Consider the following 24,213-nt stretch of genomic DNA (forward strand, 5'->3'; position numbering starts at 1 on the left):
ATTAAACTGTCTCAGAACCGGCATCCTGAAGCACTGTCACCGCTCAGCCTAGACGGAGATGCCGAGACGGCTGCGCTACCCAAGAAAAAAGGGCTGCTCTCTTCAGGGGTATAACAAACTGCGCTTAGGGAGCACCGTGTTGCTCAGCCCTTCTGCAGAAAACGCCATCAACTTACACTGATCGTCCGGTTTAGACCAAACGGCCGGTCTGCAACTTCACCGCTGGCTCCAAGAAAGGATCCGTGTCTTTCCTGACACACAACAGCCAACACGGGATGCTACAGGCTCCATCCCACTGCCCTTTACCCCCCCCGCTTGGTGGCAGTCAGCAGTCAGACCGCCTAACCGTGGCCGTAACGTCGTGCACAGCCACCACGCGCAACAGGCAGAGGTCACGGCCTGCCTCTTAGGGAAGCCAGGACGGGCCGGGGGGAGATGCGGCAGGAGCTGCTCAGTGTTCCAACAGCGAGTCTGGAAAAAAAAATGGCGGGCGCCAGGGAAGAACAGCAGGAGTGGTTGTTTGACATCAAACCTTCACTTGAAACCCAGGCCAGCCCTCAGCAGAGCAGCAAGGAGGGACTTGCTCTCTGCTTTTGGAGGAGCCCATCTAGCACAACTGAGACGCCAAGGACTGCGATACAGTTTGAACAGGCCCTGCCACAGCAACTCGGCCAGCTCAGCACATCTATACATACACAGAATCACAGAGTGGTTTGGGTTGGAAGGGACCTTAAAGACCATCTAGTTCCACCCCCCCTGCCATGGGCAGGGACACCTTCCACTAGACCAGGTTGCTCAAAGCCTCATCTAGCCTGGCCTTGAACACTTCCAGGGATGGGGCATCCACAGCTTCTCTGGGCAACCTGTGCCAGTGCCTCACCACCCTCTCCGGGAAGAACTTCTTCCTGATGTCCAATCTAAACCTCCCCACTTTCAATTTAAACCCGTTACCCCTTGTCCTGTCACTACAAGCCCTTTCTGTAATCCCCATGTAAAAAGCCCTCCCACAACAAAACAGTGAGAGGATGAATAATTTTATTTTAAACAGTTCAGGAAAGTAATTCAGAGCCTTGCCCTAAGTACTCCTAACACCAGTACTAAAGAAAACCTTGCTTGATGCAGAAGATCCCTTAAGTGCCACGAACGTGACCAGATTGACCTTACCTGCAACAGAAATACGCCCCGCCTTGAAGGTATCAGAGGTTACACCTTTTCTGCAGTTCTAGAGAAAGAAACCTCAAATTCCTCCTCCAAAACGACCAGCTGCGACACCAGAACAAGTCAAACATTACGATTTAACTTCCCTGTAGGGTATCAGTTTGCTGAGGTAACCTGCAATACGTCTCCTAGAAAAGCAGTGAGAATGAATTAAATTACCATGAGTAACAGACTAATAGAACTCAATGCAGAGTATAATTTGGTTTTACTACAATTAGTTGATAAGCTGTGTCTTCATCTTAAATACCTTCTTAATAGCAAAATTAAATTCAAGCGCAAACTAACGGTGAGCATCCTTTTTTGTCAGTTGGATGCAAACATTAAAGCCAGCCTGCTGCTCTTAAATAAAGCACTGGAGACAACTCAGTATGCTGCTATCAAATAAGGGTCACATTAATATGAACAACATGAACTATTAAGCATTAAGATGAATACGCATCAGTAAGAACTGCAAGTAGTCTGGCCAAAGAGAACTTACTCTTGTCACCAGTGCAGTGCCTGCTATGAGTCCAGAGATACTCAACAGGCAAGTTCAAAGCCCATATATAAATTAAGGATGAAAACAAAAAAAAAGGCTTTAATTTGAAAAACAATTTTTTAAAGTTTAAGGCACTCCCACCTCTACATTTATTTTTATTCCAGAAACTGAGAAAAGGCAGATTTTGACAGCCCTTATGTCAAAATGAAGAGTATCACACAGTATTACTACAGCAGCACGAACTGCACTTTTTTTTATCCTTCAGTTCTACCTCTCCCAAAAACGTCCACCCCGACTCCACTCGGATATTTTCATCCTCACCTCAAAGACAGTTTGCATTTCAGGCCGGCTACCCACCTGGCTCTGCTCCTCAGCCCCATCAGCAGCTCGCTGCACGAGACCGGGTCCGGCAGCAGTCGATACTCACACTACGTGAAGCACTTGTGGAGCAGAAAGTCCTGCACGTACATATAAACCCACGGAGTGGTATTAGATACCAGGATACGGAGGAGTTACGGAAGCCTTAGCGGAGCTACTGGGAGAGGAGCATCCCTAGATTCCGTGGACGAAACGGAGCTGTCTGATCTACGCGGCGTAGCTAGCGGCAAACCCACGTTCAGGGGGGCTCCAGCTGATCAGCTACAGGCACGCAACAGGGTGAGGACATTTTACGAAGGCACTGTATTTGTTTTCTGCTATTTTAAATAAATAACTGCCGAGAAGGATTATTTATTTAATGGAAGCCTGCCCGCTTCCAAGAAAAATTCCTGCCAGATGCTGTTTCTCAGGACACAACCCGATATGGATGTACAACGGGGGTGTGGGGGGACTGTCGCTGACGAAGAAATACAGCCAAAGGTCATATGCAGATTTATGAAAAATAAATTTATTACATAACACCTTGTTTTAACAATGTTTGATTTTTTTTTATTCAGAATACTTGTGTCATTCATGTAAAATAGTTTGATACAGTACATTGTATGTAAGTTTTTCCTCATAAATTCTAAGGCTCTCCTAACACCTTGATCCTCTGCTGTAGGAATGGCACCCCTAAACAACGTGCGAACACTTAAAAAAAAAGATAATTAACTGAACGAAATTTAAAATCCACTACACCAAGCCTGTTCTCAAAAATCATGACGAAATATCTGAACGGATGCCGCACCTTTTTTTAGGAAATATCACTCATGCTTTTTTAATCCCAAAGCATGCTCACAAATCATTAACACCAACAGGAAAAAAATAAAACACTGTCTATGACAATAATCTTCGTTTGTTTGCTGAACCAAACATGTTTATATCAATGACAACATACTTATTTTACTATCAAATAGCAGCTTTAATACCAGTCAAGTCATAGATTCAAGAACAAAACCCAAAACTTGTGTTGGAAATTAATCTTTGGGACATTTGTAATTGCTGGAAAAAGAGAAATGCAAACGCTTTCATGTTCTTAAAAAAAAAAATCTCATCGTAGCAATCTTGTCAGTCATAAAACATCGATCTAGGTGGAAAATGAATCAACCCACAAAAGTCACTAAAAAGAAACGTCTATCAAAATCGTCTCAGTCGGAGTCACGGTTAGTTTGATTGTTGGTTTTTGCCATGGTAACACATACTGTATGCTTCAAGTACCAGTTCAAAGATGTTGTGTACTACCGGTCAGATAAAAGTTGTTACATCAAGAGAATTCACCACATACGACAACAAAAATGCTTGCCCCTAGCACATTTCACAGCTTCAACTGCTACAGACTGTCACTGGGAAAAAGAAAATGCATCGGTCAGTCTGAACCATGTCAAGTAAACTATGGAAGTAGCATATCCACAACACAAACTGTGCTAGCACTTTCTGTTCAAGTCTAACCCCAAAAACAGGTACAATTTGGGAGCCACTACTCCGCTCTGTGGAAGGGGGTGGATCGTGGCGGTCGGACAGGTTGGAGGTGCGGTTGTACAGTACATTCTCGCGGCCCAAGCCGGGTTCCAGGCAGGCAGCTGCGCGGCCGGTCCTGCAGCATTAGCAACAGTGCATCGACGTTATCGGGGTGCAGCTCAGTACCGGTGCGTCTGGTGCGAGTACTGGGGCGGCTGCTGGGAGGTAGTTGAATATCCCATGCTGCTCTGTGGCTGCGATGTGCTTGGTCCGGGGTTGGGGTAGGCAGCATGGGGGTTGGAACGCTGCAGAGGGGCAAAAGCAGAGGAGACGCAACCCTTCGTCACAGGAACATCGCAAGGCAGTTTCACCTACCGCTTCGATTCCAGCAGTACCAAGCACGCGCCAAAGCAGCTGCGCTAACTCTGATTACAGCAGGTACAAACGTCAGGAATACCAGAGCAGAAAACGGCAGTTACCATCCTAATTACCTCCCGCGAAGCTACACCCACCCTAGTCAAGCCCCCAGCCCGCCGTGGTACACCTACACGTTACACAGCAGTGGTCTCCTCTGCTTGCTCCCTTCCCCTGCCCAGAAGGAATGTCAGGGTGCAGGTCCAAACGGGGCACCTTACTGCTAACGAGCCCCTCTGCAGTGCCCCGGAGCCTCTCCTAGATAAAGGACAGGCCTGCCACCCTTTTGCATCACCTGGGAGTAAAGGCTGAGCACACTGTGACTGTTCAGGCTAAGGAGTCGTGTAGCAGCAGGCGTACAGCAGCTTGAGGGAGAGCTAAAGCCAACAGCCACACGCTCCTCAGTGGAAGTGTCCAGGGGGAATTGGCCATAGATGGTGGCTGGGGGGGAATTCACAGAGCCTAGTACAGAGCAAGCAGAAGTTGCCCACAGAGGCTGTGAAGTCTCTATCTATGATGTTTTAAAGACTCAGCTGAATGATGTCAGGGCTGACCTGATTTAGCATTAGCAATAGTCCTGCTTCAAGTGGGAGGTGGGGCTGGATGGTCTCCAGAGGCCCCTTTCAACCAGCATTTCTACAGTGATTTATCGAGTGGAGCATTCACCATTGGAAGCAGCTCTGAGCAAACCAGCAAGTGCCTGCTTCAACTTTAACCTAGAAGTAACTTCTTCACACACCATGCATTATAAAGGAAAAAAATCTCACTGCAGGTGATATTTCCAATCTAAGCATTAGAGTGGCTGAGAGAGTTCGGCTTGTTCAGCCTGGAGAAGAGAAGGCTCCGGGGAGACCTTATAGCACCTTCCAGTACCTGAAGGGGCTACACGGAAGCTGGGGAGGGCTTTTTACAAGGGCCTGTAGTGACAGGACAAGGGGTAATGGGTTTAAATTGAAAGTGGGGAGGTTTAGATTAGATATCAGGAGGAAGTTCTTCCTGGAGAGGGTGGTGAGGCACTGGAACAGGTTGCCCAGAGAAGCTGTGGATGCCCCATCCCTGGAAGTGTTCAAGGCCAGGCTGGATGAGGCTCTGAGCAACCTGGTCTAGTGGAAGGTGTCCCTGCCCATGGCAGGGGGGTTGGAACTAGATGGTCTTTAAGGTCCCTTCCAACCCAAACCATTCTAGGATGCAGAAATCCCTGAATATTCTTTTTGCCCAAGCATGGCTCCTGTATGTAGGAAGCTATCACAAGTGCAACCATTTAAAAACTGACCATTCATGCCAGCTGAAAAGACTTTCTGCATCCTGACTTCTAAACCAGATCTTATTTTAAGACAGAGGCAATTAAAAACCATCAGATTCTTTCGTGACACCCAGCGCAACAAATGCCTTTTGTTTAAGAACAAACGTAAATACCCAATCCTTCCTGAATACTGTTAAGCACCCAGGGGGTTATCACAAGCAAAAGCTCAGAGCAGTGGAATTGCTCCAGCCTGTTTAGTCACGCTGCCTTTGGAAGCGTCACGTTGCAGATTTAAATGAGAAGGCAGGGAAGTCCATGTGCCACGTGTCTACTATTTTTATGCATGGCAGAAAAGGATACAAGGTCAACTTGCTCTGCAGAGAGTAATTTGACTTCTGAGTGAATGGAGAAACTGTCTTAGTGTGTCTTGCCCAGGAGATGGCAATCCTTCTTCACAAGTTTTATTATGGGGAATTTGAGCAAATTAAACGAAGAACAAAGGAACAGGTGTTGGATAAGAACAGAGGGCTGTCTCATAATATTTGTCTGCAGCCTCCTCAAGTTGCAGAAGCAAAAAATGCAAGGAATTTTTTTCAGGGAGATCTGAAACCACCAAATCAGCAACTCTTAACTGCTTTTGTTTCAGTGCCAGCAAGTTCAGGTCTCTTCCTGCTAATCACCATGTTTTCCAGATACCCTACTCAGAACAAATCTACCTGCTGCCTTCTTGCAAGACTGGCAGGGAGATGTTTGGGGTGTTTTGTTTGTTTTTTTTTTTTTATTATTATTTGAAAACCAGGTGTTTTGCCTCCTGAAGAGGCAGCAAAAAGCAGCAGCCAAGTTACCAATACGAACCCCTGAGTAGCAGTTATCACTATCTCAAGGCAAAAGCATTCTGAAATCACATTTCTTGACAAGGGCTGCCCCCAGCTACAATCCTGGGATGGACATCGGAGAGTACAAAAGTTTTGATGAGCATGACCTGAAAATAAACCATCAACTCCCACTGAAGCAATCTGAGCCTCAGCCTTCTCAACCAGCATTCTCAGCTCTTGCTCACAGAAGTGGAAGCCAAAGTCTGAACAAACTGCCAAGCTGCAGCAGCAATACGAGGTGGTGAAGGGCGTGTAAATGGGGCATGTAAATGGAGCTCCCCGACATGCAACCTCTGCATCAATCTCCTCAGATATATGGCTCAACGTGAGGGGAAGATTAAAAGTTGCATTTGCCACATTAAAAATACACACACTGAACAGAAGCAGTAGAAAGAGCCAGCTAAGACACCCAACCAGCAATCAACTTCGCAGCTTGTCAGTTTGAATGGGGTGAATCTGCTGTAAAGGAGCGCTCTGCGACGCACAACCCAACTAATAGAAAGACCATGTTTATACTTGGAGGCACCCCACACTGTGGCACTGCAGTTAAGGCTGATCACTGTTCAAAGCTACTCAAACTTTTTATTGTTCAAGAGAACAACTTGAAAACTGATATACTATTAATACCCTGGGATAAGCTGAGCAAAGGCACTTAGGGATTATACGAAGCATTTCACAGTAGTGCTTCTGAAAATCGCCTTGTTTTATGGTTTTCAGTACTTTCAAGCTTTGCCCAATGATGGAAATATATAGATCTATACAAGGATGAGGGTGGTAATGCCTCCAGGCAGCCTCTGGGGACCACCTGGTACTCTCAAGAACAAACTCTAAAAATAAAAGATTCCAAATCCATTGGTGTTTATGGAGAAACAGTAGGAAATTCTGAAAAGCAAGTTGACAGCAGCAGTTTTATTGACAGCATTCTTTAATTCTCCCTATATTTTGCTACATAAGCATAGCGAAGTGGGTTCCAGATATTGGGAGGGGAAGAAGATACTATCCCTTTTCATCTTCAAATTAACTGAAAACACTGCCAGCAATTTCTGACTTCCCTATCCTTCGTTTCTGTCCAAGACACCCTTCCAAGTGGCTTTCTGCACTACGCACTCCATGTGAACCAGTATTTATCAGTTCTTGCAGGCTAACATTCTCACCAGCGTGCCTGCTCTTGAGATCTTCTATTTGCTAGGCTTCCAAAAATCTGCCACCTAGCTGCTCTTATCCACATCATTTGAAAAGTCTTCCTTGCTCCTGGCTTGTAATTTCTTAGCTTGCATTAGCTAAAGGTTCTGTCCTTCACTCTACTCCCAGAGATCAGAGAGAAGAATGTCATCCAAACCCACAAATTCAGGTTCATTCCCTGAGATGACTCTCGGATATTCTCCTTCTCCAGATTCTTCCAATTTCCTAATGTTTGACCATAAGCTCAAATGCAGCAAGAATAGAAGACAGTTTTCAAGTTTTCCTCAAGCTTTTTCTCTTACACTCCCCTCTTCTTCCTTATTCATTGACTGCCACCACCTCACATGTCTCTTCAGCTCTACAATACTGGGCTTACTCAACCTGAAATCTCCCTTGGTCTTCAAACCAGAGACTATGACAGCATCACGTCAGGTCTTTCTCTTTGTCATCCAAAGTACTGCTTTCCCATCCATTTGTCCAACTGAAACTCTTGGTCAGATTCTTCTATCACAGCTTGTTTACTGCCATGCCCTCTGCCTCCTACCACTAAAGGCTTGTTCAAACACAGAAAGGCGCTTTTAGGTGATACAAAGCGCAGCACAACATGCTCCTGGTCCACAATCAGCACTCCCTAATATGAAAATAATAAATTAGTAATTGTAATATCTGATCCCAATTTCCTTGAAACTGCTAACTTAAAAAACAACAGCATATCAATTCACAGGCAAACCATGAACTAAGTCCATCTGAAAAAACATCTGAAAGATGTCCAAAAATACAGTTAATACAATTACATTTACAGAATTACTTTTTCAGCTTCAAGACACTTAAAATATGCGAGCTAAATACACAATATATGAATAAAAGAAATACCTGATAGTCTGAGGTCATAATAAGTCCACCTGAGGTAGTGGTAGGAGGAACAACTCTCACTTTTTTCAGTGGGGGTCCCTGTGTGTGACTGTTGTCTTGGTTCCCTGGATGACCAGTTCCATTAGTATGGTTATTGCCCTGCTGCTGCTGCTGGTTCTTCTCAATTGTTTAAACACAAAGAGAAATTTCAACTCAAAAGCAGTACGTGAAATAACATGAAAACAGGAAATAGTGTGAAAGCCAGTGAAGCATGATGACACTGTTCTTCTAGTACTTACTTTGTCTCCTTTATCATCTGGTTCTTCTTCTGTTAAAAATTCTCGTTTTGGGTAAGGGATTTGACAACCTGCAAAAACACTGCCCCCCAAAAAAGTCTATTTATCACTGTATTAGAACAGAAGGGTTAGACCTGTCAGACTCATAGTTCACCCATGCTAGTTTGAACTTGCCCGAGCCACAGCCTAATACCTGTAACTAATAGAGAAGTTGTCCCTGTCTTTCTTTCATCTTATTCTAATCTTAGTAAGTGTATTCACATTTATTTTTAATATTCAGTTGCCTCATACACACATTTTAACTCCTAATAGTTTTCAAGGTTTCTGGTAACTGGTAAACTACACCACCTGTTAGATACCAGCAAGGGCAAAAAGACCTGTCTTAATGCAGCTATAGCATGATTCGCAATCTCAGGACTAACTAAAAACACCCCTGGAAACTCCGCTGACTGTTAATAAAATCACCTGGAACAAAGTTTAAAAATAAGCAGAAATTTCATCTGTCGATTCATATCTCATGGTCCCCATGAATTTGGTACTGCTAGCACAAGCTAGTGTTTACCTGCCCTTAAACACCGCAGAATGTACTCAGAATAAAGTCTCTGTACACTTGTTAGCATTACTCATTGTGTGTTCACATTAAAATGCCAACCTGAAGTTAAGAAAAAAGCCTAACACTGTCCTAAAAGCAGTTTCTGGAAAGGCAAATCATTCACATGACAACATTAAGTCACAGAGACAGGTCAGGAGCCATTATAAATAACCCAGAAGGTTTTAGTGAAATAATGTCATTTTGAATTAATTGCTTATAAATATACATACCATATTTTATAAATGCTTCCCTAGATAACGGTAGAGAATCGTATGTGACGTGCTAATAGTTTTCCTAAAAAGATGTGCATTCATGCTCTCTGGCTAGTCATTGCAGGGGGAAGGGAGCGAGTTCATATTTAATAATTAATTGTCCCTAAATATTCTTCCTTTTGAAAATCTCCCTGTGCAAACAAAAAAGAGGAGTGTCTGCAGAAAATGGATTTAAGTTGTTAAGAAGGACAGCACAGAGACAGAGTTGACGTCCCCCACCCACTGAATTTACAACAGGGGCTAAGACAGCAAAATGTAAACTAATTAGAGAGTGTCGTCTGGCATTCTGGAGCAGAGAATTGGACCTGCGGGCACTTAGCAGTTGTCTACAAAGATCTGTAGCGTGCACAATCAACCTGTCAGTGAATAACAAGATTAGTGCTGCGACTAATAGGATCAAAGTTCCACAAAGCAAGGGATTAATAAGAACGCTACTTAATTTTAGAAACCACAAATGGCGTTTCAGTGGCTGTTGGACGGTGAGCATTCAGCTCAATATTCACACCCGTATTTACAGCAGAGAGAAAGCACGCATTTCTGAGGCCTCTCTCGATGTACTGATAGGTTAATAAACTGGCCACTTACTCGGATGTGGGAAGAGGATCTTCTAAGAAGTAAGGATCCTGCATAGCCTGTTCTGAGGTAATTCTCTTTATTGGATCCATAGTGAGCAATTTCTGAAGCTGCACAAAATAAAAGACAAAAAGCTCTGCGTTACTGTTTACAGAATATTCACTGTATTATTCCTGAAAGACAAGCTGAAACAAGTGTGTCTGAACTCAAAATCCTAACCACGAGTGGCATAGCCACGTTCTTCTCTCTTGTTAAAATAGTAACTCCATTTCCCACCAACGAACACCTATTTTTACTTGCAAAGCCCAGGACACTCAGTCAGTTCCAGTCACAAATGTGGGAACAAAACCATTCGAAGAGTTTCCAGCCGTACCAGCAGCTTTAATGCCCTGTTCACGTCCCAGGAGAAGATGTAACGTGCACATATTTAGCCTGGTTTCTTCAACTAAACCGCACTTACAACAAGAAGCATCATCATATCCTTTTAAATTTAAATAAGTCTTAGCAATTAATAAGCAAAAGTGATTCCATGTCCATCATTGCTCATTATTTAGTGTGGTCACATTAGCAGACCTCCATTGTCATCCATAGTATTTTAAAGATGTTACAGGAAATCAATCCTTAGAAAAATCTTTATGCTATGAAAGAAAGTGCCAGTCAACACATCCAAAACCCCCACCTGCCCATATAGCTGTCACCCACTCCAGTATGCGCTTTATTCTGAAAAACACGGAGTCTCAAACACATCTGTCTGCTACACGCTGCTCAAAAGAGCAGTTGTGCAAAATCTTGAATTTAAGTCTATTTTTTGCATGACATGATGCAAAATACTCTAGAGAAATCTAATAAGCTGCCTTTTTCATAAGCTCATCAAGTCTGAGCCCTGATGCTGTTTCACCATCAGCCTTTATCCTTGTAACAACTGATGAATTGGGTATCAGCTACGTGAGAACAATCTTTCCCAAATGCCTGTGTTGGTTAAAGACAACAATGACCACAAAGTATGAATATGCAGAAGACGAGGCAAAATGCAGTATTTTACAAAACAGCTGAACTCAGTTCAACTAAAGATCCAGCAAAACCTTACCCTTTGAGAAAGCACCACTTACTCCCAGGAGGAAGTGTTAAGAGAGGGCTAAGAAGCACACCTAGCATTTGCACAATCCCTGACTTGAAAAATAAAAGCATACTGATGTTTTGGTAAGAGGCAGCAGAGCAAAAATCCTCAAGTAATGGACACAAATGAAAATTTAATAAAACAAAACTGACTTAACCAAAGCAAAGTGAAAAATGTGTATAAAGAGTTAAACACATTACTACTTAGCAGGACATGCCATGAAAAAGCTTAGGATACACAGCCATAAAATCATCTCGAGTAACTAAAGACCAGTAACAGTCTAAATTCAGCACAACATGGAGGACTGAAAGGTAATTCTAAAACCTATTTTTACTGTTTGTACTGGTTTTACTCTTCCACTGACATTTTGCACCTCTGTAAACATTTCAGAAGTAGCTGGTCACTACTTTTATCACGCCTTTTTTTTTTTTAATTTTTCAGTAAAAAGGCATTAGAAACATCATGCTGCCTCCACGGGTCTGAAGATTTTGCTCCCTTTTAGGAATAACAGACCAAAGTCATCTTATTTAACTCCAGCACTGAAACAGTAGTGATGCATTTAAAAAGTAAGTGTTTTGTATTCCGGTCTGGTCTATGTGCATGTATTTCTCCCCATGCACTCAGCAGTAACTTTGCAGAACACAGCTATGCTGGACAAGCTACAGCCACGGACAGAAGCAGCTGCAGGTACTACAGAGAAAAGGGAAAACAGTCCTCATGATTCACCATGGAATGCAGCTATCCGAGGCAAAACTACACCCTGATGTACAGTCAATGACCTTTAAAAGAAATGTTACGCTTCCAACCTATCGCTTTCGGTTTTTAAACCGTGGATCTAACAAGATATGTAGAAAGCACATAGGTGAAGAAAAGCAATTTCATATTTGCTATTCACACTTCCCATTGGAATAAATTCACCTTTTTATAAAGATCCGGTGTCATGATCTATGTCTGAACTGTCTCCTTCCACTAGCTATGGAGTGAGCATACACACCCACGATGCAGACCTCCTTCTGCAAGTAATTACAGTCAGAAAGCACATTTCCCCTCCCCAGCCTTCAGTTTGAACGGCATGTTAAGAACATAATAAAGACTTATTACCACCACCAACCCAGTTTTGTTTTTCACCAGACTAAGTTATTTCAGCTCTTGGAGTCTGCATGCAGTCTTTGTAGAGTATCAGTTTGTGCAGAACAATTCCTGTTTCTCCCAAAAGCTCAAAAAGCAGTCCCAGGAGCCAGAAAAATGAGAAAGAACTGCCAACATGCTGAAAGGCATCACCATTAAAAAACACTGCAAAATTCTGGCACGGCTTCTGGCGATGAGGTTAAAGCTGTCCATCACGGGCTGACAAGACGTGAACAAACTTGGTCATCATCGGCAACGGAAGAAGAAACCACAAGAAAAGCTTAGTGACTGTGCAACCATTATCACACAGGGGATCAAAGGGCCTGTTTTGCACCCTCATTCAGGTGCCAGCACAGAAGTGAATCTTCCACCTCGTATTACAAGTATTGAAAAAAACTGTTCAACCAAAACATCACCTGGGTGAATGACATTATAAAACCACAGTAAACTACATATCAGCAATGAATGGGAGAGTCACTACCGCTGATGTGGACCACCACAACCAAGTGAAAGATGAAGCATCACTCGGCTAACCGGGAGCAGCACCACGTACCCATTTTCCAGGGCATAAATAAGTCTGTGTGGGGTGGGGAAATCAGGAAAGTGGAAAAAAATGTAAGCTGCAAAAGTAGAAAGGAGCCAAAGATGTCTCATGTAACACATCAGTTCTGCATGTGAAAAGGGACCATGTGCGTGTATGTCAGAAAATAGGGAAAAAATCTGGTTAATTCAAGTTGGGAAATCAAAACATTTCATTTCTGGCAGCAACAACAAACTTTAGATTTGTTAGTCCTGGAATTACTAATGGTGGCATATTTTACAATAGTAGATGTAAACAGTTTATCTGTTCTGATGCAGAGAGTAAAAGGCTGATGGACAGCTTGTGGGAGAGCAGGATCTTGGATTATCTCTGGAAGAAGCGAGAGAGTCACTGAACTCGTTCAGGCTATGTTGGAGGGGTCCGAGGCATCCCTCTGCAGTTCAGCCTACCCTCAAACTGAGGGCAAACCCAAGGCACTCTCCCATTTCAGCAGCCTCCACACAGTTTTAAGATGTTACTTTGGAAAGACCAGGGTTTTCCAATGGGGTCTGATTTTCAGTGAACTGTTCTGACAGTAGAAAACAAAGGATCCTATTAGAGCTAATTAGCAATAAACATCACAGCACTTCCCTCACAATCTATATCTATGAGAGTTACAAAAGAACACGGCTGTGTCTACACTACTAAACACCCTGCTTTTTAGCTTGTGTGACACTGACACCATCCAAACTGCATACAGCACTCGCTCTTGGCACAAGTTTTGTTGAGGGGAAAGTGGGTAGGGTCTGAACGGGAGCGACTGGGGGAGGCAGCAGTTGATCAGTGTGTTCATCCAAGTAAAGTCTCTCTATGGACCACTAAGATGTACAGCAAAGCCCGACCTACTCACTTTCACCTCCCCACTCCAACGGGTCCGTGTCTTTCCTGCACTAAGGGCCTCACAGCCGGAGACAGGACTGCAGGTGGGGTCTCACCAGAGCAGAGTACAGGGGCAGAATCCCCTCCCTCGACCTGCTGGCCACACTTCTCTGGATACAGCCCAGGATACGGTTGGCTTTCTGGGCTGCCAGCGCACACTGCCGGCTCATGTCCAGCTTTTCACCCACCAGTACCCCCAAGTCCTTCTCCTCAGGGCTGCTCTCCATCCATTCTCTACCCAGCTTGTACTTTTGCTAGGGATTGTGTCTATGATTCTATGATTGTTCTGACCCAGGTGCAGGACCTTGCACTTGGCCTTGTTGAACTTCCTGAGATTGGCAGTGGCCCCCCCCTCCAGCCTGCCCAAATCCCTCTGGATGGCATCCCTTCCCTCAGGCCTGACAGTCACACCACTTGGCTTGGTGTCAGCTGCAGACTCACTGAGGGTGCACTCAATTCCCCTATGTCACATTGCTGAAGATACTAAACAGTACTGGTGCCAGTACGGGGACCCCTGAGGGATACCACTTGTCACCGATATCCATCTGGACACTGAGCTGTTAATCACTACCCTCTGGATACAACCATCTAACCAATTCCTCATCCACTGAACAGTCCACCCACCAAATCCATCTCTCCCTAATGTGGAGAGAAGGATATTGTGGGGGACTGTGTCAAAGGCAAAATTCCAGAATTCCAGACAAACAACATCCATAGCTCTTCCCTTGTTCACTGCTGCAGTCACACTATCACAGAAGGCCACTAGGTTGGTCAGGCAGGCACATGGTTGTCCATGATGAAGCCATGCTGGCTGTCTCAAACCACCTCTCTGTCCTCCACGTACCTTAGCATAGCTTCTAGGAGGATCTGTTCCATGATTGCCTAGGTACAATATGAAAATCTAATGCAACCTATTTTAATAAGCAGAATTGACTGATTTTTCTCAGCTATTTATCAGCTACTAGTGATAATTAGCTTCTTTCAGATTTTGGAACAGCAACATAAGCTTAATTTTGAGAGCTTTAAACTCCAAATATGCCAGAAGTCAAATTTGCAGGTGACAAGCAGCACGTTTGTTCTCAAAGAAGATGAAGTTAGAAAGGTTAAGTACTGATGCACGCAGTTGCATGATTTTATGGAACACCTGCCTAGAGTTGCTAATGAGAAAGATCTCAAAATTGACTCAATTTACTTCAGAGTCCAAGGATGAGTTGTTATATTCAAACCCCATCCTACACAAATCATCATATTTAACACATAATTCATGTTCATGGGTTTTTACTTGTTGAACTACTTAATAACAAGAGTTTTCAGAAATACGATTTAGGCAGTGAAAGGGATGAGGTACTAATCACTTGCTATGCTGCATATATTTTCTGAACTAAGTATTGTCATACTAAAACATAAGAACATCTTTGTAAAGACAAAAAGAGCATTTCTGAAACTCTAATATAAATGGTTGCATGGTAAAGACTGGATTATGAGCACTTTAGCTCTTCACATATCAACACAAACATTTTATGCATTACATACAAAAATACAGACTGCTCAGCAGCTTACAATTGTGCCTGGATATAAAAACCCATCAAAACTCCAAAACCTCTACCAGAGAGGACTAGTTTTCTTGCTTATATAAACATCTCTGATTTCACTAACTTTTAACTTGAGAGAACAGAGACACTTCAGTGTAAATGATGCATAATGGCACAACCAACAGGTAACTTCTTGGAATGATTACTTGATTGAGCTAGTTACACTTTTGGCTTTAATCTGAACCCTGAATACACATTCTACCATACACTGCACACAGTATAACTCATCTGCTTGGAAACCCCCATTTAAAAATGCTCACACAGTATGCCCCAGGAAGCATACTGCCTCCAACCTGCTCTGAAGGATGCATTACAAAATTTATATGAGCTGAACAGAAGGAAGATGGCTGCTTAAAAAAGCCTTGGGTCTGATCATCAGAAAAGGTACAGCTTCCAAGGACTTGAACAGAAGCCACATGGTCCTCAGACACCCAGGTCTCTTAACTGTCTTCCCTTCTCTCAATTTATTCCTCCCATTTCCAAGATCAAAAAACTTCCTACTTCCCTCTCCCCACTCCCCCCAGCCCCCCAAATATATTTATCTTATAATTCTAGCATGAAAACATTTAATCTGAGTTGGAAACATGAAGGTAAGGAGAATGTCTATTCAGAGAAACTAGACACACTTAAATTCTTTCTCCATATATACATAAATATAAACTTTAGAGACTAAATAATGAATAAGTAAGCAGTTAGACATTTAGGGTTAAAAATGAAGTAAAAGCCAGGCTATTAAAACTATGTAAAGCATCAAAATGGCTAAGAGTTGCAGCAACACTCCAAATACAATTACAAACTAACCATGACTTAAAGACTTGGTACAGAACCTAACCCAGAGTTGTATCAATGTGAGAAGATAAAGTGGTTTTGCAATTCTCAGATTGGAGAATACCAGTTATTCCTATCTTCATTTATAAAATAAGGTATAATATTTATAAAATAGTTAGTCACAGTGTACTTGACACCACCTCAACTCTCACTCTAACCACTGTAACTCACATGACAGGTTTGATTTCTTTATTCAAGCAGGAACTTACCAAGTGGAATGCCTTACTGTCTGGTTTAACTTTATGTTTTTCCATATATTTGATAAGGCTGCAGTTGGTATACCTAGAAAAGGGGAAAAAAGTGACATTTATAATATGCAAATCACCAATACCGCAAAGGTTTCTTAGTGACAACAAAACACATGTAAGACTGGCTTAGTCTCCATTGCTAATCCACTAAGGAGGGAAAAACCACAGCACCACCACAGAAAGCTTAAAAAAAAATATCATTCAGACACTACAGCAATACATCTCTCCCTCACATGCTTGAAAAAACACATCACATCCACACAAACAGCACACTTTCACCCACATGCAGATAGCTAACTATCACTTGGATTTAAACTGCCTTTCAGCAATTTTACTACTATACAGTTTCATTCTGAATATTGCTAATGCCAGTCAACATGGAGAGAGGCACTACGGCCATCTGAACCCTCTCCTGCAACATACAGATCACTGCAACAACATCCATGGATTCACTTTTCTGAAGAGGAGCTCAGAAACGAGGCCTCTAAATGGTTACGATGGCATGGCAGATGCAAGAAATGTGTGTGATAGCACAGCCCCAAATCCCTCAGCATGGAAACATGGCAACAGGGTGGGGACTTGAGCGCAGGCATTAGACTCTGGCAATGTGACAGCAAAACTGAAAGGTATTTTTACTTTAGCTTTCATAAGCTCCTCTAGACACCAAACCTGACAATTATTCGCCCTCTTTGCTGGAAACAGCATAAGGTTACCAGATCCCTTTTACGCAGCTAGTACAGCAGTGTCATTCCCAGCACGGCAAGGCGGCCGTGACAAACCGCGCTTTGCAATCTTCAGAGCTGTGTGGGGTCTCGCTGGCCCCACCGGTTTCACACGTGCCACCTCACCGCTTACGGCCCGTCTCTGGCCAAAAGCTCAACAGGCCAAGTTCACTGTTATGAAACAACTCTATGTTTCTTTTTTCACAGTCTAAGTCATAACCATGCCATGACTTGTTTGGCATCTACACAGAAAACAACTTCAGCTACAAGGAATTACATGTAGGAGACAGAAGCAAAACACACTTTCTTAAGGAAGCTCAACTCAAGGCAGACTTACGTGTTTCTCCGGAAATCTTTCATTAAAGTTGAATGTTCAGGCATCTTTTTAATGTCCTCCCAATCTTTATCTGCAAAATCAATATTAATTAATAACTGGTTTCATTTTTCCATTAATAAAACAAAGGTTTTCCAAGTAACTGTGTAGCCCTGATTTATTTTTTTAGTCTGCTTCTCTAACCTTGCAGTTACTTATTTCTTCATACTGTTTGGCTCATATTCCTTCACCACCTCTTCACAATAAATCTTAACACCACCTAAGGGGTTCCAGCTCTGTGCTGATTAACTCAAGAACTTTAAAAAACAGCTGCCTGCTACAGTGAAGATCACCATATGCCCAAAAGACAAGATAGAAGAAAAACACGTCAGCCATTGCACTTGCACCCTTCAGGACTGTTACTTTATTTATTTAGGCACAGCCATGATCTCCGGACAGGAGCACGTCACGCTGGCAAATGCTGTCTCCTCCTAAGGTATTTTCCTTTCTGAGAGCACTGTCTTTAGTCACAGGAAAATGCCCAGAGGTACCATGCAAATTTCTGCTGTCTCAACCTAACAGAAATACTGTTAGCCAGCAAAAGGTTAAGAAATGGTAACATCTGCACACTCAAAGACTACTTAATCTCAGCTTCTCTGTGTAGACAAATCCAGAAATGTATTTAAAAATAAAGCAAAAGACACTACCAGCACCTAGCCCTAAATGCATTACACTCTCTAACTCCCGAAAAGGCTGTGTGGGCAAGCAGCTTGCTTCAAGTCAGATCTTATTAAGTCTTACCACAATTGCAGAACACAGAGCTTAAAAATATTAACTGAATAAATACAATCAGAGATTAATTATTTAATTATCCAAGTAAAATATTTTTCTCTTTCCCTATCCCAAAGACACGTGAAACAGTTTCAAATATGTTAAGTGTCAATGAAAAAGCAAAAAAAAATTTGCTGCAATTAAGTGAAAAATAGTATTTCCTGCTTAAGAACTGAAGACCTTCAAAAATCAAATGCAGACCATTAGAAAGAAGTATTTAAGCCAATCAAGAAAACAATAATAAAGAGCATCCTCTGTTTATCTAAGCTGCACAGACAATGTAAATCCCAAATGAAATAAGAAAAGCTGAGGAAAGGGTAAAATTCTAGGCTAAAAGCAGAAAAGGATAGTATTGCTTAAAGATGCAAAATTCAAGAAAAGTATTCAGTATGCAAAGGCAACACTTCCAGGAATCTCCTACAGCAGTACAGAAACAGTGAAGTACATAAAGGACAAAAAAAAGCCAAAGGAAAAAATAAGAGTGAATTTAATAAAAAAACTCTAGAGGCACACAAAGACCACAAAATTCATGAGATGGGAAGAAGAAAGTCCACCAGAACAGTAAAGAAAAATATTATTAATGGTGACAACAGCAGGGGATGAGCAGTAAGGAGAAAGATGACCAAAAAGTAAAAATAACCCCTGTTCACTTGACATCTGCGACCATATGAACACTGGAAAACAAAGCACGAACGATAAGATGTGAGGCAGCCTACAGAAAAATAAGATACGACCAACACTATGGGGAAAATGCAACAAGTGATATCCACATTGTAACTTGTTTTGGTTCATGCAACCAGTTCTTTGTTCTGGTTTGGAATAAAGACATTTTCTCCACCCTAAAAGCTTTCTACCAAGGGTGGAAAAAACCCCACCCACCTACTCTATTTCTAAATGTTATGTTTAATTCAGCATGAGTTAAACATCTGCATCATAGTCACTAAATGTATAGATTTTCACTTGGTTTCATACAATCAGTCGCTTTCTAAATCTATAATCAGTACTGAAGAGACACAGAAATACTCATTCTGATTTTTAATCATCCACCATTAAACACTACCTTTTAAAAATATAAAATATCAGTACATGTACAGTCAAAGATAATCCTATCATTAGTTATAGGAAAAATACCTAATGACCATTAGATTCTAGATTTATAACTCATTAAATAAAAATAGTGTTGGAACAGCTTTGTTCCTCTGATCAGCTGCCACCTTCATATACAAAGAAAGCAATACAGATATCTTTCTTTGAACAGCAGTGATAAAAAAATACAGTATGTACCTGCAGGAAATCCCATTACATTGAATATTCTGTCCAGCTGGTCATGGTGATAAGGATTACTAGTTTTGATATCTTCTTGTCGACAATGGAATATTGGCTCTGATGTTAGCAGCTCTGCAAATATACATCCTATGGCCCAAATATCTTTAAAAAAGGAAAACAGAAATTAAAAAAAATAATCAAAACAATCTTTCCAAAAGCCTCTTGGTGAGGTAGAATGTTAGTTTTTAGCTTATCAGAGATAAGGTCCCTGCATTGAAAACTTCAAGTTCCTATTGTAGAAGTGCAACATTTCCTCGACTTTTCCTTTTAGCTACAGATAGAGGTACTCAATTCATTAACTACACAGGAGCTGAGAGACTATCATACAAGTTTTTGTGGGGCTTTTAAAGTGTAGTTGCCATTTACTGCTGTAAAAATTTAATGTGACTAAGAAAAAAACACGAAGGAAACTATTTGGTAACTGTCGACGCAGAGAATACCAATGAAGAAAAACCAACCAACATCTTGCCCATCCACTGCCATAGTGTCCCTGCCAAGAAACATGCCCTCTCTGAGCAGCCACTGGGTTTCATAAGTATTAAATTATCCAAAAAATGCAATTTTAAAAGAAGTGATACTGAAACAAGCTAAAAGCTATCAGTAACACTCTGCAGAAAGACAGTAACAAGAAAATCCGCTCCCATGCCCACCTACCTCACCCCTTTTTTTCAGAACATCCGCTTAAAAAAAAAACAAAAAAACCCCTCGTTTTATCTGTTATGTCCTGATTTGCAAAATCAGATCGCCTGATTTTTTTCCCAGTTGTTTTCCCAATTTTTTTTTCCCCTAGTGTACACAAATGCAATTCTTAACCTACATAAAGTAATGCTACGCTGAACCTTGAATGAACAAGAAAAGGTCATGAACAAGGACAAAAGCAAATGATGCAGAGCATAACCCCATTACTCAGTGTTTTTATACAGCCAGTTTTTATCTGTGCTGAAAAAAATTATGTACTAAAGGCTATGACCATTCATGCAGTTTCACATGCTGCAAGCAGAACGTGCCAGTAAAGTGAAGGACCATGCAAACACAACAAGAAAAGCAGTTTAATGGAACATATAAAGGAATATATTTAATCTCCGAAAGAAATAGTATTAACAGAAAAGTAAATGAAAACACATTTAGAGTCAAACATTAGAAATTCTGACAAAAACACTGAAACAATCTTAAAAAAAATTACTAAGGTCTGAGGAGATTTTTCAAGCTACAGAAACAACAACACATATGCTGACACACAATTTGTGCAAAGTGGAGTGTTGCAGGGGAAGTTATTTCACCCAAAACAGTTGTCAGGCTTTAACATCTCTTTTAAACCAGCCACCAAGAGAAAAACTTCCCGGTCCTCTTCCCTACAGTCTCTCTCCTTTCCATGGCAAAGCTGTTCGCATCCACTAAAGGTGACCCTTACCCCCATCCTACAGGACTCCTGCCATTTGTCATCCCTTACCCCTGAGATGGCAAGAGCAGCGCGAATCAACTGTGCCACGCAGAAAGGGTTAAAACTCAGACCGGGATGTATGAATTAAGTGGTGAGAAGGATGCAGCATTAAGCTGATGAACTAATGCTGTCCTCACATCTTCTGTATTCTGAGAATTTTTTTTTTTCTGGATACACCATCACAGCCTGTTACACGACTGACCACATCTCACTACTTCAAGCAATTCCTGTTCACACATGTGCTTTGAAAAAGACAGAGAGAGCCTAAAACACAGCTCAGTTTTACAGCTTGGTTTCAGTGCAGCCAATACATTCCCCATTCTGTACATTCCTTATTTCATGTATTCATTACGCTAGATAAAATCCAGGCATTGTGCCTCATCGTATGGATTCTACTAATAGTCTGAAGATGCACCTGTATTTTGCATTGCCTCTACCAGCACTTATCAGTGTCATGTGTGAAAGCCATGTAAACAGGCTATTTGGAGCCAAAACCCAGAAATACTTAATTCCTATATGTAGCCAGAGATCACAGGAAACTAAATTTTTCACAGATGTCTTCAAGAAATCAGTAACATACCTTTAACTCAGCTACTGTCCTTTGTGCTATTTACGAACACTTCAATACTTGGGTACACTTTATATAAAGAACAAAATAGCAAGTTTTTGCCCAATTTACTTACCAATAGCTTTGGTATAATGCCTTGCTCCAAGAAGCAACTCTGGAGCTCGATACCAGAACGTTACAACTACTGGATCCAAGTCTGCTAAAGGCTTCAGAGGTGAATTAAATAATCGGGCAAAGCCCATGTCAGCTGCAAAATTCAAAGAGAGATGCTTTAAAATTTGAGGAAAACTACCAATTTTTTCTCTTTTTTCTTTTTTTTTTTTTAACAAACTGAGTTTACTTGTTAGTGCTACCATCACTGATAAATAAAATGCAAACGCAGACTGTAGCAGGTATGAATTCTGTGAGCAGATTTTCTTAAAGCTTTTGTAGAAGTTATGGGATGTCATCACCTAGAAAGTATATCATTATAAATCATTACTAACGTGAGCCATTTAAAACAAAGAATTAACCACTGTTCTGAAAAAGCGCATCAACTCACTTCTCAGGACACTGGTAAATCCTGACTCATTTTACCTGACACTCTCAGGTAAAATATTCCATTATTACAGGATAATCTTTCAGGAAGCAGCATTTTAAACGTGAGCAAAATGCAGGTTCTGCAAAGGTTAGAATGATTTATAATACATACGTGCACATCACAAAAGCTCCCTCCTCATGAAGCTAGCTGTAGCAAGATTTCCTTCACACAAAACCACCAGCTAAACCTCCCCACTAATTTTCTGTCAAAGACGTATTTCCAGTACCAAGATACCAGCACTAAATACCATTTAGGCTACAATTTTAAAATTCTGTTTGGGGGCATTATATCATTAAAACCTGCTTTTTAGAATTGGTAGTAAACAACTGCCTAGAATAGTCTCAACTACCAAACAGATGTGATACAGGAAAAAATGGGGAGAGACTAAAATATGCACCTTCTCCCACCAAATTGCTTTACCGACCCACCATTCCCCAAATCCCAAGGGAGGGACTCTGTGGTGCAGGGATACACACACGCTGATAAAGATTCCAATGAGATGAGTAGCCATACTGAGGGAAAAGGACCTACACACTATAGCTCACTGGCTGAGGGAGAACTGCAGTGTAAATATGGGTCTCTAACTTGACTACACAATCCTTCATATTTTTTTCATATGCATTCCTATTTATGATTGTTTTAAAGCATTTAAAGAGAAACAGTTTACAGTTTTGTACATTAAAGTATCAATTACAAGATATCATCAAGCCGTTATTAACTATGAAAAATAAGGAAAATTGTTGGCAGAAAGTGAATTTATGACTCAGAGTGACACAAAAAGGCTATGAAATTATTTTAAGTTAAATACCAGTTATGTATTTTTAGAAAAATTAGTTACACTGGAAAAGTGGAAGCCCTTGGTATGGGCATAGCTTCTGCATTCTTTTCCTGCTGTGGTAATATCTTAAGAAAGTAAGAAAAAAAAATCTACATTTTGATAACACACTTAGAAATCCAGGGTCCCCCTCCCTCTTCCCCCGCTGGGAATGGATGGCTCAGAGGACTGGTGGTCCGATACAGAATCTTTCACCTGTCCATTAGCAAAGTCTGACTAAATTTAGTTGTCTTCTAACTTATTCCCAAATTAATTCAAAACTCTAAATTAGGAAATAAATGGGTGGTCTGTGTGCAATTATTATCAAGTAGTTGTGTACAGCAAATATCACCACCACGGTTGGAAGTGAACGTGCCCAGAGGATGACCTACGTTCTCAATTCTGGAAGCAAACGCTCCATGAAGAATTAGGTAAGAGGAAGAAATTTTCCCTTCCGCTGTCCGTGCTGTACCTGTTTTGTACAGAGAAGACCTTAATCTCAACTGTCAACCTTAAACCTCGGAAGGGCATTAAAAACTTTCAGGGTAGGATCTGCAGAAGTGTTCAGCCCTGACCCATCTGCTCCTTGGATTTCAAAGGGCGAAGAGATGAAGTAGAGCAGCACTGAACGCTCCAAGAAAATCCTACCCCGAATCATTACACTAGTGATTAACAATATCGTTCAGATAAACAATACGGTAAGAGTACAGAGCAACAATGCAGAAGAATAATCTCATAAAAGAAAGCCAGAGGGAAGTGGAAAAGATGAACTAGCTTTAAAATAAGCCCTGCCATACGGGGCTGCATTACCATAGCAAATATAAGCAGGCTGTGCATTAGCAGTCTGCTGTCAAAGCACCGCCACCCTAATGCACAGCCTGGTATACCTTAGTACTGTTAGACTACAGTTAATTCTTGTTTATTTATTTACTTTAATTTAAAGCAACTGAAGTTCTACAAGCTGTCCTCTCACTGTGAACAGTGACTCCCACCACCAAATGTTAGAGTAGTGGGGAAAGCGTTGGGTCCTTCCTACCCTGGTACACCCCAGCTTGAGCATTTAGCAGTAGTTCTGATTAAAGAATTTTGGCTGGATTACTGTGGTTTCTGGACTTTTAGGATCCCTTGCGTTTATCTCCAAGGGACCTGTCTACCCTTTCAGGAACATTTTGCAGACTAAACGCCATCTTCGTTTCCATTATGAAATTTAAGGTTTGTAGGAATGAGTAGTTCCCTATTTAGATTTTATAAGCAGCAGCAAGGTAATGTCATGGCATTATAGGGGTAAATGGAGGAAAATGTAAAATCCCATTTCTTTCTCCTCCTTTCCCCCTCGCCAGCTGTCATTTTTATCCCCATATCAAAATCCCCCACCC

General features: G+C 41.6%; 1 protein-coding gene across 1 annotated transcript in view; it reads right to left on the minus strand.

Annotated features, from left to right (window-relative positions):
• Window positions 1-2,560: 2,560 nt before the first annotated feature.
• CDK8 (cyclin-dependent kinase 8) overlaps window positions 2,561-24,213 on the minus strand; it is a 50,236-nt gene continuing 28,583 nt past the window's right edge. The window contains exons 6-13 of the mRNA XM_010158861.1: window positions 21,559-21,690; window positions 19,393-19,536; window positions 17,302-17,371; window positions 16,204-16,276; window positions 9,883-9,980; window positions 8,437-8,515; window positions 8,159-8,314; window positions 2,561-3,876 (exon numbers count right to left, since the gene is read on the minus strand). Coding sequence (XP_010157163.1) covers window positions 3,751-3,876; window positions 8,159-8,314; window positions 8,437-8,515; window positions 9,883-9,980; window positions 16,204-16,276; window positions 17,302-17,371; window positions 19,393-19,536; window positions 21,559-21,690 — 878 coding nt within the window. The 3' untranslated portion in view covers window positions 2,561-3,750. The remainder of the gene's footprint in view (window positions 3,877-8,158; window positions 8,315-8,436; window positions 8,516-9,882; window positions 9,981-16,203; window positions 16,277-17,301; window positions 17,372-19,392; window positions 19,537-21,558; window positions 21,691-24,213) is intronic.

This window comes from Eurypyga helias, unplaced genomic scaffold, assembly GCF_000690775.1.
Source record: "Eurypyga helias isolate BGI_N326 unplaced genomic scaffold, ASM69077v1 scaffold8049, whole genome shotgun sequence".
In the NCBI taxonomy this organism is placed as follows: Eukaryota; Metazoa; Chordata; class Aves; order Eurypygiformes; family Eurypygidae; genus Eurypyga; species Eurypyga helias.